We start from the raw sequence: 13853 nt of genomic DNA, 5'->3' as shown, positions 1-13853 counted from the left end.
GTAACAACAAAGTCTCCAATGGAGACGTTACTGGGCCCGCTCGAGCAAATCGACGATCAACGGGAGGGCCTTTACCTTTTTTTTATCACTGAGCATATTTACACATATATGTGAACACGTAGATATTCAGATGCCTAGTCATATGTGTATTTTTATTCTGTGCCTCCAGTAGACGTCTCCTGTGATGTCCATCTGATTCACTTTTTTTTCTAAAACTTTTTCTTTTGTTTCTAACCAATCTTGGAGTTAAAGAGGAGATTGTAGAAATCTCAGAATTTATAAATATTCCCCACTCTGAAGCAGGATTGTGACGATGGATCAAAGATCTGTACCCACTCTGCTGGAGATAGCTGCAAAGAGTCTGATGAATAATGAGCCTAGAGGTATCCACGCCCTACAAGTCCTTCCTAAACATCTATTCATTCAACTGTTCACCACTGCCTTCTTGGGAAGATACAAGAAGATGCTCAAGGAAATAGTGAAGGTTTGGCCTTTTCAGTGTCTGCACATTGGGACATTGAATATAGGAGAATCACCCTACGACATCTTGGAAGCCTTGATGGATGGTCTGCAGTTCCTTCCCACCCAGAACTCTTCTTCAGGGTAAGACTAATTCAATAGAGAACAAAGTGAGTTTACAGGCAGGTATGCTAAGTCCTGAGGCTGGGTAATACCAAGAATCTTCCGCAAATAATCAGCCATGAATATAGGATCTCTCTGTGTCTGTTGTCTATTATATACCTTGAAGTCTTACAGAATTGACTATAATTTAGAACTGATCAAGAATATTATGGATGGATTTATTTTTTGAATGCTCTCACTTAGTAGAAGGTCATGGGCAATGCATTCTCTAGAAGCAAAGGTGAAGAAATTTTGAGACAATGAAAGGTGCATACATTTGTATGGAAAGAATTTGTATGTGAATAATATGAGGAGTGAAAACCAGGGGAAAATGGTTCTCTTTTACCTCCATATCATTGTTCTTGCTGCATACTAATAAAGCCTGCTACCTCTCAAATATTCTGTCTCCTTTTCTCTCTTACAGGGGCTCCAAACTGAGGATCCTGGATTTAACACAGTCCTCGGACCGTGGAATAACTTGCTATTACAGGGCAAGATACCAATTCTGTTCCCGATCCTGTGTTTATTCTCAGCACTCTATCCTTGAAATAGAAGAATCCCAGAATAGAGTTAGGTGCCTTGAAATGGATGCTTCAGAGTCTGAGCCTGTATCACCCAGGAAACGCATTGAATTATTGGTGGACATTTCCTTTAGTTGTACCATGAGAAAAAAGCAATTCATTTCTTTTCTTAAGGCTAAGGCTGAGCAGAGTGCTGGGTCCTTGCACATCTGCTGCAGAAAATTGCAAATTGATATTATGTGTGTGCACGCAAGGAGCCTGCAGATCCTGGATGCAGCATGCATTAGTCACTTGGAAGTGAATCGGGTTCACCTGAGGAATGTCATCAACCTTTTTCCTCAGTTGATCCACCTGAAAATCCTTAAGCTGACTTCCCTTCCCCTTCAGTCTTGTGAGGGGAGAAACTTCAACATTTTTCTCAACTGGCTAGGGAAGCTGGAAATCCTTCAGGAGCTCACCCTGTCTTCCTTCAGCCTCACAGATCAGCTGCACAAACTGCTCAGGTGAAGGGGTGGGGACACTAAACATCCATACCAATATTCTTAAACCTTTCTACCAATATTTTCCCTTCTCCTTGGCTGTTGCTTGGAGTTTGAAACTTGTCAAACTAGAGGAGCACATTGTGGCTTGAGAACTGGGTTAGAAAAGGAACCTGTGCACATTTATTTGTTCTATTAGCAGGTCAACCATGTGCAGATGCCATGGGAAGTATTAAGATATATTGGTGGAAAAAATTTCAGTCCTTGTTCTATGGGAATGTCCTCTAGATTTAAAGAAGAGGCATATATGCAGAGAAATTTTTACTGCTATAGCTCTGATGCACATCTCCATGAACTGGCCACAATTGTTAACACTGCCAGATTTTTGACCCTGTGGTTTCCCCAAGGCTTATACCTTGAAAAGAGACCTTATCACCTGGAGCTAATGAAAGGGGAGACTTCAGTTGTCTCCTTTCTCAGACTCATCTTCACTAAATAAATGAATGATATCCACCATTTTTTATGTTATGTTTACAAATTTTTCACTCCATCCTTCTGGTAAATTTTAGTAACTATCCTAGGGTAATCTGTAAATTCTAGCTCCAGTGCCCTTATAGCTAGTTAAATTTGCTGTTTCAAATTTTGAACAAATTAATTTATCTTAGAGCCTTAAGTAGCTATAACTTAAAGGTCCCTTCCCCAGTCCAGTCTTTATATCTTCTGGAATAATCTTTCTTTTCTTTCTAGAGTCCTGCAGCCTCGGTTGACTACATTGAGTCTGTCTCTCTGTCATCTTTCTAAAAGCGATATAATTGTCCTGTCCCAGAGCTTTCAGGTCACCTGCTTAAAACAACTAAATCTGAGTAACAACAAGATATTTCGGGATGATTATGAGCCCTTTTTGAGTCTGCTGGAAAGCGTCTCAAGCACCCTGCAGCATCTGGAGATAAACAACTGCAAACTGACTGATTCTGTTCTCCCTGCTCTACTCCCACCCCTGAGCCGCTGTTCCCAGCTCCGTGTCCTGAGTTTTGCCTTTAATGCCATCTCAATGCCTGCACTCATAAACTTTATGCAACACCTAACAACCTGGATGAATCTTCAGTATGTGATTTATCCTATCCCTGTCCATTGCTATGAGCGCTCAAATTTTCATGTCAGTGTGAACCGACAGAAACTTGCAGAAGTACAGGCCCAAATGAAGCACATATTACAAGTGGCAAAGCGGGAAGACATGTGCTGCTCCATTTCTCGTGTATAATGTTCAGGGACAAAGAATTTGAGGAATGTGACACCATCCACGGTTTGTTGCTGGTTTGTACCACTGGTGACTTACTCTTGAATGTGGCTTAATTAACACACATTGGGGAACCAACGTGTTAAAGCATTTAATATTTTCCCTGAAGGCAAAATTTGTAGAAACACACATGTAACATTCTACGTTTAAGAAAATCGACTTTTAAAATTAGAGTTCTAAAAGAAAAGAGAGGAAAGTAAATGGTTCTTTGGTTGTCTTGCCAATTGCTTCTGGCTACGACTTTTGGTTACCAAACACATTTTGCACATTTTGGGTAGGTAGCATGTTGACCCAGTCATGGTATATAATTTCCCTGCTCACATTGATTGGTTCTTTATAGATTAGTGAGCAATCATTACAAGCCTAACAATCAAAACTCTTTCTGGTTTCGAAAGTTATTTTTGAAGCCAATAACTTTTCCCTCAGGAACCACCAAACATTTTTGCACTTAAGATTTTCTTGGGTTTCTTAATGAGAAACCAGTTGTAAATGAAAGGGAAACAGACTAATTGTGCCTATACCTACTGGCATCCATATCAACACGTAGCTACTGATTTGTTTTTCTTTATTTCTCACACATTCAGAATTCACTTAGTATCTGTTGTGATGTAGGTAGTTCCAGGTGTGCATAAAGCCTCTGATCTCAAACCCTTGAGACATTCCTATGTTTTGTTAGATTCTCCACTTTTTAAAATGCGTTTTGGGTCACACCTGGCGTTGCATGGGGGTTACTCTTGGCACATGCACTCAGGAATTACTCCTGGCAGTGCTTTGGGGACCATATGGGATGCTGGGAATTGAACCCGGGTTGGCCTTGTGCAAGGCTGCCTTACCTGCTGTGCTATTGCTCCAGCCCATATTCTCCACATTTTTTTAGCTTTAGACATATTCTTTATTTTTTATTGTACTTTTTATTTATTTATTTATTTATTTAATTAGTGAAACACCATAAGTTTCAGTTGTAGACTTCTAAATTTTTGTGCTTGGGTTTCAGTCATACAATGATCGAGTACCCATCCCTCCACTAGTGCCCATTCTCCACCACCAATGATCCCAGTATCCCCCATCACCCTCCACCCCCCTTCCAACCCCGCCTTTAATAGGGCATTTTGAAAAAGTTATTTTGCTACTCCCTCCCTATCCAAATTTTTGTTTTTCACATATCCCCTTACATAGCCTGCTCAATCCATGCTGGAATCCTTATGCTTTTGCATAGTTTTTCAAACTTCACCTCATGACATAAATTTTTCCTCCTTAAAGAAGTTTTATCTGCCTTACTAATAAATGCTTTGTCTCTGCTGCTGCTTTTTTAAACATTTACGCACATTCTTTTTATATAGCATACCATTCTGTCTTTCTGCCTTGTGTACTTTCACTACAGTTACCCTATTAATTAAGCTACACACTAGCCATAAATGGCTAAGAGACACTCAGCCTTTGTGTACTTATAAAAATGATGGGACATTTTTATGTCAAAGACATATCATCTGTCCAAGATTTAACAAGAGACAGAGGATGAAGAATACCTAATTTGCAACTTACTTGTATTTATGACATGTGGAGATAATATACTGCTTGTCAAATACAGTAAGGAAAAGGAGTGTTAACTTTTTATTTTATTTTATTTACATGTTGAAATTAGTGCTGCATCTCAAAGATTTAGTAAATACTTGCTCAGGTATAGTGTTTCCTGTTGAAATGAAACCTGGATGCATTTTGAAGACTTAGAAGAGTGTCAGAGTAAAGTCAATTCAGTACTGTTTTAATGTTGAAATCATAACATGCATTTTAAGTATTTATTAACAAAATTACACTGTGCAGTCAAAGACTGAGATAAAACATGTAAAATGAACTAATACTTAGTAGAGTAGTTGATAGTTTGTTCTTACTGTTTCTGTTTTATAGCAACATACCACATTAGAAAAATTGTGAAAATAACTCATGCAACCTGGTTTTGATCTCTGGTACCACATATTATCCCCAAAATATTTCCAGTAGTGACTCTGGAGCACAGTACCAGCAGTAAGCCGGACTGTGTAAAACCCAACCCTCAAATAATATATGAATTGTAGTTATTTTTTTTTACTGAAATAACACAGACCTTTTGAAAAGTAATATATAATTAATTGGTATTCTGTTTATGTTGCTTACATTTTGAAATATGTATTTCAAAGCATTGCATTTCAAAGTTATGAAGAACATTAAACATATACTATGATTCCTTGTGTAATATGTTTATATTTTATATTTTTGTGTTAAATAAAATATTAAAATTAAGTTTGCCTGTTTCTGTTAATCTTTTATTTTGGTTTTCAGTTTTTGGCTGTGATTCAGTATGTTTCTATTAAACTACATAGCACTTGATCATAAACTCTCTGCGGGTAAAGGATATTGTGTGTATTAGTCATGGCTTTTCTTTTCTTTTTTCTGATGTTTACACAGACTGATATTGAAGTGACTACTCTTTCCATGATTTTCTAATATATAGAGATAATGAGTATTTGACCCAAAGCAGATATTTTATCTGAAAAACAAACAACATAAAGCCTTTACCCACAGGCAGCCTTCATGTTCTCTAAAAGGGTTCTTACAATCTGGGCCAGGGTGTTCAAATCACTTCACAAAGGTAGCAACTAGGATCAACTTTGCCGCAGAGCCAACGAAAGCATCCAAAATATTCTGACTAGCTAATACTAACCCTATTTATTCTCACTTGCCTTGCCCTTGAAAATCTCAGAACAGAAAACTCTAGAGCATTAAACAAAGGTGTTAATAAGAATATTAACTGTGTGTTATTCACGGATATATATATTACAAACTATATAATATATAATACAAACTATATATTTTTCAAGATATATATCTTGCAGCCACGCAACATCTTATTTTTTTCCTTTGGAGAACCTGGCAGGCTACCAAAAGTATCCTGTCCGCACGGCAGAGTCTGGCAAACTTCCCGTGTTGTACTCAATATGCCAAATACCAGTAACAATGATGGGTCTCATTCTCCTAATCCTGAAAGAGCATTGAAATGGCTCTTTTAAAATCTCAGGGCTAGGATGAAGGAGACATTACTGGTGCCTGCTCAAGGAAATCGGCGAACAACAGGATGATCGTGATCGTGATATCTTGAGAGAAATATCTCTAGCTTGGTTAGAATATAAAGTGACACGTTTAGAAAGTCATTTTACAATATTGGTGAATGTATAATATATTCAATATGTGATATTATTTAATATATAAGATATATAGCACAGCGGGTAGGGCGTTCACCTTACACGCGGCCAACATGGCCAACCCGAGTTCGATTCCTCTGCCCCTCTCGGAGAGCCCGGCAAGCTACCGAGAGTATTTGATATGCCAGACACAGTAACAACAAAGTCTCCAATGGAGATGTTACTGGGCCCGCTCGAGCAAATCGACGATCAACGGGAGGGCCTTTAATTAATTAAAATATAATATCTCACCTAAATCATAGTCATAAGGAGATCATTTAAAATAAACTTGGCTTTTCCACTCTGGAGAAGCATGTGTTTTATTTTATTTTATTTTTTTTATGTAGGAGTACTGCTATTTCTTCAGCCACTGATTAGCTGATTGATTTGGGAATGAACTCCACCTTCCTTTTTTTTCCATAGTTTTATTTATTTCTTATATTTATTTATTGAATCACTGTGGGAAAAGTTACTAAGCTTTCAGGTTTAAGTCTCAGTCATACAATGATCAAACACCTCTCCCTTCACCCGTACTCATTTTTCACTACAAATAACCCCAATATACCCCCCTCCCACCCCTCCCAATACCTGTGAGGCAGATGATTTCCACTTAACTCTTCTCTACATTGATTACATTCATTACTTTGACAAAAGATGCACCATTATTGTTTAGAATTCCCCCCCCCCCACAATCAGAATTGCTGAAAAGGTATTGTGAAATACTTTGTTTTCTATAGCTGGTTATGACAATCATATAATGATTTTGGATTTCTGCAAAGAGCCAGATAATTACGAGACTGGTTTCTGTATGTCTGGTGTTATGGCTGTACTGGAGAGCGGCTCGTGGGGGGCAACTCGTGACCTCGGTAGAGCGTGAAGGATGAGCCGGTACCGCCTTCCTTCCCATGAGACTGCAGTTTCCCCGTCACTGACGGCTCATACCTAGCTTTCCTATAAGCTCTGAGGCGGCAGCCACCTTGCTGCTGGGGGCGGGGGGGGGGGGGAGGTGGAAGGGAGCAACACCCTTTCTCTCCCAGGGAGACATGGCGCTGTAGTTTAACGGATGGCCCATTCGCTTTTCTGCCGCAAGCTGCCGGGCTCTGGATTAAGTCCTTTTGCCTCTGGAGCCATGGCCGTGCCAGAAAGCTGCTTGTGGGGGGCAACTTGTGACCTCGGTAGGGCATGAAGGATGAGCCGGTACCGCCCCCCTTCCCATGAAACTGCAGTTGCCCCGTCACCACTGACTCATACCTGGCTTTCCAATAAGCTCTGAGGCAGCGGGCACTTTGCTGCCAGGGGGGAGAAAGGAGGAAGGGAGCAACATCTTTTCCCTCCCGGGGAGGCATGGCACCGTAGTTTAACGCATGGTTCATTCACTTTTTTTTGCCGCAAGCTGCCAGGCTCTGGATTAAGTCCTTTTGCCTCTGGAGCCATGGCTGTGCCGGAGAGCCACTCGTGGAAGCAACTCGTGACTTTGATAGGGCTTGAAGGGCGAGCTCGTACCACCCCCCTTCCCATGAGACTGCAGTTGCCCCATCACCGCCAGCTCATACCTGGCTTTCCAATAAGCTCTGAGGCGGCGACTACCTTGTATGTGGTCCAGATGCATTTCTGCCAAACGCCGCTGGGTTTGGAGATTTGTTTCTGAGTCTCTGGGTTCATGGCCATTAAGCAGATTGATTAGGAGCCAGAGAGGCCTTTTGTAGGCGATGAATAGGGTCTTGCTGGGATGGAGAAGAAAGAGCTGGTTCCACCCCCATCTGGTGAGGGGGTGTCATCACTGCAGACCCAAACCTGACTGTCCAGTGGCCTCTGGAGGATGGCGGTCACTGGGCCGCCAAGGGGAACAGGCTAAGGCACAAAACCTGTTCCCACCTGGAAGTGGCCTAGCCCCAGTAACCTACTGGAGGAACAGGACACATTTCTGCCAAAAGCCTTTGGGTTCCGAGATTTGTTCCTGAGTCTCTGGGTTCATGGCTGTTAAGCAGTTCAATCAGAAACCAGAGAGGCCATGCCTCCAATTATATAGCTGAGCCGGAGGTGGTTTATGGGTATGTCTCCCACATACCTATCTTTTGGCCATTTACTTTCTTGGTAAACTTTGCCCCAAGTTTTTGCGATCTGGCCAAAAGCACAGCAGAAATTTTGGGGTATCTGGAAGTCTGAAGGCGCCATCACGCTGCTGATTCACTCACCTTCCAGGTACAGATTGACCTGCTTGGGGCACCATACCCCCTGATATACTTTCTTTATGTCCATTCTCTTGACTATATTTCAGTTTGCTAAGCTATTATTAATAAGTCTCACTTTCTTTTAAGCATTTGTTTTTCCTTTAAAAATATATATAGTAAATACCCTTCGTAATTTTTCTATTTTACTTTTGGGGGGTTTTGGGCCACCTTTATGGTTTTATATGGACAAGGTGATTCTGCGGATTAAACCAGGCATGTCAGGGAAGTCCCCTAACTCATGTACTCTCTCTGGTCCCAGGTTATGTCTCTTAAATTAATTAAAATTATTTGTGGGACAGAGAGCTAGTATAGTAGGTAATGTACTGATCTTGCACAGGCTGATTCCTGTTCAGTCCCCATCATCCTATATGGTTGAGCTAGTCCTTCCAATTAAATGCTGGCACAGTGATGAGTAAACCTTGAATATAGGTTCTTGTAGTCCCTAAACAAATAATGTATAGCAATTACATTATTAGTTTTGTTAAGTTATAATTGATAATTTTTGACTATAAATTATCCTTACTATATTTACCAAAATGTTGCAAAAAATAGTCTTCTGTTTTAGTTAACATCAACTGTTCACATAATGTGTGTTTTCAAAAACTGACAAAAAGTATGAAATGAAATAAAGTCAGTTTTAGTAAATAATCTACAGACTTTTAAAATATCTGAATTTTAAACAGCTCTCAAGCTGCACTGCTGTATTTCAGGTTCCCATTCAGGAGAGTCCATCACATGAGACACACATTTCTCTATAGTATCCAAGAAGCTAATGATAGTCCTTTAATTTCTTAGCATTTTCAGAACTCTGAATTTCACTATTTAATATACCTCAGGCATTTCTAGAAGTTTTGATTTTGGGCTTATCTGTTGCTGTTCTTTTTAAAAAATTATTTTAATGAATCACCATGAGATACAGTTACAGACTTAAAAGTTTTCATGATTATGTTTCATACAATGTTCAAATACCCATCTTCCACCAGTGCACATTCTCCAACACCAATGTTCCCAGTATCCCTCCAGCTACCCCACACCTTCCCACATCTGCCTCTTTGGAAGGTAATAAGAAATACAGTTAGTTCTCCCACTATAAAATATTAATATTTCCTGAACTGAGGACTCCACATCTGTGATATAAACACAATGTACCTGGATTACTCAGCTACACTCATGTGGTAACAGGAGAAGACATAAGCAGGAGGTATACGGTACACATATAAAAGTCCTAATACTTGCTCTTCTATGTGTAACAAATTACTTTTTCTCTGGCCAATTCATCTCTATCATTCCCAGCATCTATGAATCTGTGGAAAGCTGATATTCGGTTTGCAATTAGGGAATGGAGCGATAGCACAGCGGGTAGGGTGTTTGCCTTGCACGCAGCCAACATGGCCAACCCGAGTGGATTCCTCCGCCCCTCTTGGAGAGCCCGGCAAGCTACCGAGAGTATCTTGCCCTCATGGCAAAGCCTGGCAAGCTACCCGTGATGTACTCGATATGCCAAACACAGTAACAACAAAGTCTCACAATGGAGACGTTACTGGGCCCGCTTGAGAAAATTGATGAACAACGGGAGGACAGTGACAGTGACAGTTCTTGACTGATTTTATCACAAAGTTTGGATGTTGACAAAAACATGGTTTTCTAAAGTAAAAAAGGATCAGGATTTTTTTCTTGTATTAGAATCTATGATAAGGTTCCTAGAATCTCATACTGATATTCTATCCCATATGTTATGTAACTGTTCCATCTGTTAATGCATAGAGATTGAGTGCTGAGAGGTTGGGTTTACATTATTACAATGACTTTTCTTTTCATCACATTGACTCTCTCCATCAGGAGAGAGAGGGAAAATCTTATGTAAATGGGATAGAAAGCCACACATTACTATTGAAAAAGAGTCATAGCTGTGGCTTCTTAAACAAGAAGCTCCAAAATTGAACCAGAAGGTGCCAATATGAGATTATAGGTAGACCAAAAAGAGAATTTTATTTTGCTAATCTTCGGCCCCCACAGTAGACAGAAATGGAACTAAGTAAATGGATTTTAATTCCTTTGGAAAAGGAATTACTGGGTCATATAGTAGATCTATTCTTAAATTATAAGGAGAAATGCCACACTGTTTTCCATAATGGCACTACCAAATTACATCTCCATCAACAGTGGACTCAGGCTCCAGAGTGTATCCAAACACATACATACATACACACACATACACATACACACACTAATCATAACATAAATCACTCCATTTTTAAGCATAAGTAAATGTGATTTGATATAATATAGATGAACCGATAGGACATTATATGAAATGAAGTAAGTCAGGCATGAAAGGTAAATTTAGCATATAAATCTGAACTACGTACAATGAAGTCAATCTCATAAACACAGTCATTAAAATGCAGTTTTCCAGAAGTTAGACATAACAAAATTGGAACAAGTTGATAAAAGGATGCAAATTTATATACCACTGTAGCACTTTTCTCCCTTTGTTCATTGATTTGCTCCAGTGGGCACCAGTAACGTTTCACAACAAATTGTGAGACTTGTTACTGTTTTTGGCATATTGAATATGCCACGGGGATCTTGCCAGGCTCTGCCTTGTGGTCAGGATACTCTCAGTAGCTTGCAGGGCTCTCCGAGAGGGGCAGAGGAATCGAACCTGGGTCGGCAGCGTGCAAGGCAAACGCCCTACCAGCTGTGTTATCACTCCAGCCAGCAAATTTATATAAGATGAATAAATTATGGAATGATAATGTATATTAGAGTGAGCATAGTATAATAATAATAATTTATTTTTCTCTAGTATGTTTGTTGAGATGCATGAGTGAAGTCCCACAGAACCCAGGTAAGGCGGAACTTTGTGACCTTGGATTCTGGGCTCAACAGACCCAGGAGCAGAAATCATCTGCCTGCTTTCCCCAGTCTCCAGCTACCCAGGGGTCACACCCATAAGCAACCTCCTGCAAGCGCCAGATAATCTCCTCTTCGGAGACCATCCAGAACTCACGGCTGCTTCTCCTGGAAGTGAGCATAAAATAAGGCCCCCAGAACCATGCCACCAGACTCCGTGCCAGGCTGTTTTCACTCCGGGCACCTCAGAGGGGGGCTGGTGAAAGCCCTCCCTACCCCAAGGGACCCAAGCTGGGCAGCCGACCTCCACTACCCAACCGCCTCCATGCTCCAGACCACTTTCCACAAACTCATGCCAAACCTCACATATGAGTGAACATATTCCTGGACACATCACAAGACACTCCCTACACATTTTCCATAATTACCACACCATATTTGATGGGTTTCAGACAGTAGGCAACAAATCATGGAGGGAAATATATATATATATATACATCTCAAGAGTATCTCACCTAAAAGCAGAGCCTCACAAGCTAACCGTGTCGTATTCAATATGCGTGAAACAGTAACAATAATGGGTCTCATTCCCCTGATCCTGAAAGAGCCTCCAGTACGATGGGAAAGACGAGTAAAGAGAGGATGCTAAAATCTCAGGGCTGAGACGAATGAAGACATTACTGGTGCCCACTCAAGTAAATCAATGAACAATAGGATGACAGTGATACAGTAACAGTTGAGATGCTATTGACATTTAAGATTGAATATGTTCTGCATACAAGGTGATCATTTTTATTGTTGTCTGTCATGGGATGATCATCACAATAATATTCATCACTATATATAGCAACATTGTTTTTCTTGGTGCTGGGAATTAAGGCCATGTCCAGCATACATCTGAAGCATAGGTAAGCGTACATATGAAGCATACATCCCTGGAAAAATGTAATCAGTGTGTTTTGTCAAGAGAATGTTAAGACCTATTCTTTTAGTAACATTCAAGTATGCAATGCAGTATTATTAATTGTGTCATCCTGGTATACACTACATATCCTTGGTTTATTTGCCGTATAAATTTAGGTTTGTACATCTGACCATTTTCTTCACTGTTATAGGAAGGTCTGTTGCTTTTTTAAAAATTTTTATTAGTGAGACATCATAAGGTACAGTTGTAGACTTATAAATTTTTGTGCTTGGGTTTCAATTATACAATGATCAAATACCCATCTCTCCACTAGTGCCCATTTCCCACCACCACGGATCCCAGTATCCCTCCCACCCCCCACATTCCCCCATCCCACCCTGCCTCTGTGGCAGGGCATTCCCTTTTGTTCTGTCTGTCTTATTGGGTGTTGTGGTTTGCAAAAGAGGCAATGGGTGACAATCATGTTTGGTCTATAGTCTACTTTCAGCATGCTTCTCCCATTCTGGGAGGATCCTCCCAACACCCTTTATTTGATGCTCCCTTCTCTATCTGAGCTCCCTTTTCCCCTGCATGTGTGGCTTGCCTCCAAGCCATGGAGCAAAATTCCTGGTACTAATCTGGGCCATTCTTGAGTGTTAGTCTGCTATTTTGTTACTTTATGTTCCCCAAATGAATGCAATCTTTCTATGTCTATCCCTCTCTTTCTGACTCATTTCGCTTAGCATGATACTTTCCATATAGTACCACTTGTATGTAAATTTCATGATTTCGTCTTTTCTAACAGCTACATAGTACTTCATTGTGTAAATGTATCAAAGTTTCTTTAACCAGTCATCTGTTCTCGGGAAATCAGGTTTGTTTCAGATTCTGGCTATTGTAAAGAGTGCTGCAATGAACAAACAATTGCAGATGTCACCTCGACTATACTTTTTTGCCTCTCTGGGATATATTCCCAGGAGTGGTATTGCTAGGTCAAATGGGAGCTCAATTTCTAATTTTTTGAGAATCGTCCATACTGTTTTCCAAAAGGGCTGAACCAGTCGGCATTCTCACCAGCAGTGAAGGAGGGTCCCTTTCTCGCCACATCCGTGCCAGCCCAGGGTAATTTGTTCCTGTGAATATGGGCCAGTCTCTGTGGTGTGAAATAATATCTCATTGTGGTTTTGATCTGCATCTCCCTGATGATTAATGATGTGGAGCATTTTCTCATGTGCCTTTTAGCCATTCGGATTTCTTCTTTGTGAAAGTGAAAGTTTCTATTCATTTCATCTCCCCATTTTTTGATGGGGTTGGATGTTTTCTTCTTGTGGAGTTCAACCAGTACTTTGTATATCCTTGATATGAACCCCTTATCGGATATGTATTTGGTGAATACATATTTTCCAATTCTGTAGACTCTCTTTGTATTTTGGTCCCTGTTTCTTTTGAGGTGCAGAAGCTTCTTAGTTTAAGATAGTCCCATTTGTCTATCTCTGTTTTCACTTGCTTGGCCAGTGCATTACATCTTTGAAGATACCATTAGCTTCTATGTCATGAAGGGTTTTGCCAACTTTTTCCTCAATGTACCTTATGGATTCCGGTCTGATGTTAAGGTCTTTAATCCACTTTGATCTTACTTTTGTACATGGCGTTAGGCAGAGATCTGAGCCCCCTTTTTTGCATGTAGCCGTCCAGTTTTGCCAGCACAATTTGTTAAAGAGTCTTTCCT

At 40.3% G+C, this 13853-nt stretch overlaps 1 protein-coding gene across 1 annotated transcript; it reads left to right on the top strand.

Moving 5' to 3' along the window:
* The first annotated feature begins 313 nt into the window (after positions 1-313).
* On the top strand, positions 314-2882 carry LOC130034149 (melanoma antigen preferentially expressed in tumors-like). The gene is made up of 3 exons (XM_056125702.1): positions 314-603; positions 1046-1645; positions 2369-2882. The coding sequence occupies exons 1-3, from the start codon at positions 314-316 to the stop codon at positions 2880-2882; spliced, it is 1404 nt and encodes a 467-aa protein (XP_055981677.1).
* Positions 2883-13853: the final 10971 nt, after the last annotated feature.

This window comes from Sorex fumeus, unplaced genomic scaffold, assembly GCF_029834395.1.
Source record: "Sorex fumeus unplaced genomic scaffold, SorFum_2.1 ptg000058l, whole genome shotgun sequence".
Classification (NCBI taxonomy): domain Eukaryota; kingdom Metazoa; phylum Chordata; class Mammalia; order Eulipotyphla; family Soricidae; genus Sorex; species Sorex fumeus.
The sequence above is the reverse complement of the archived record's forward strand: the minus strand, read 5'-3'. Positions and strand labels throughout refer to the sequence as shown.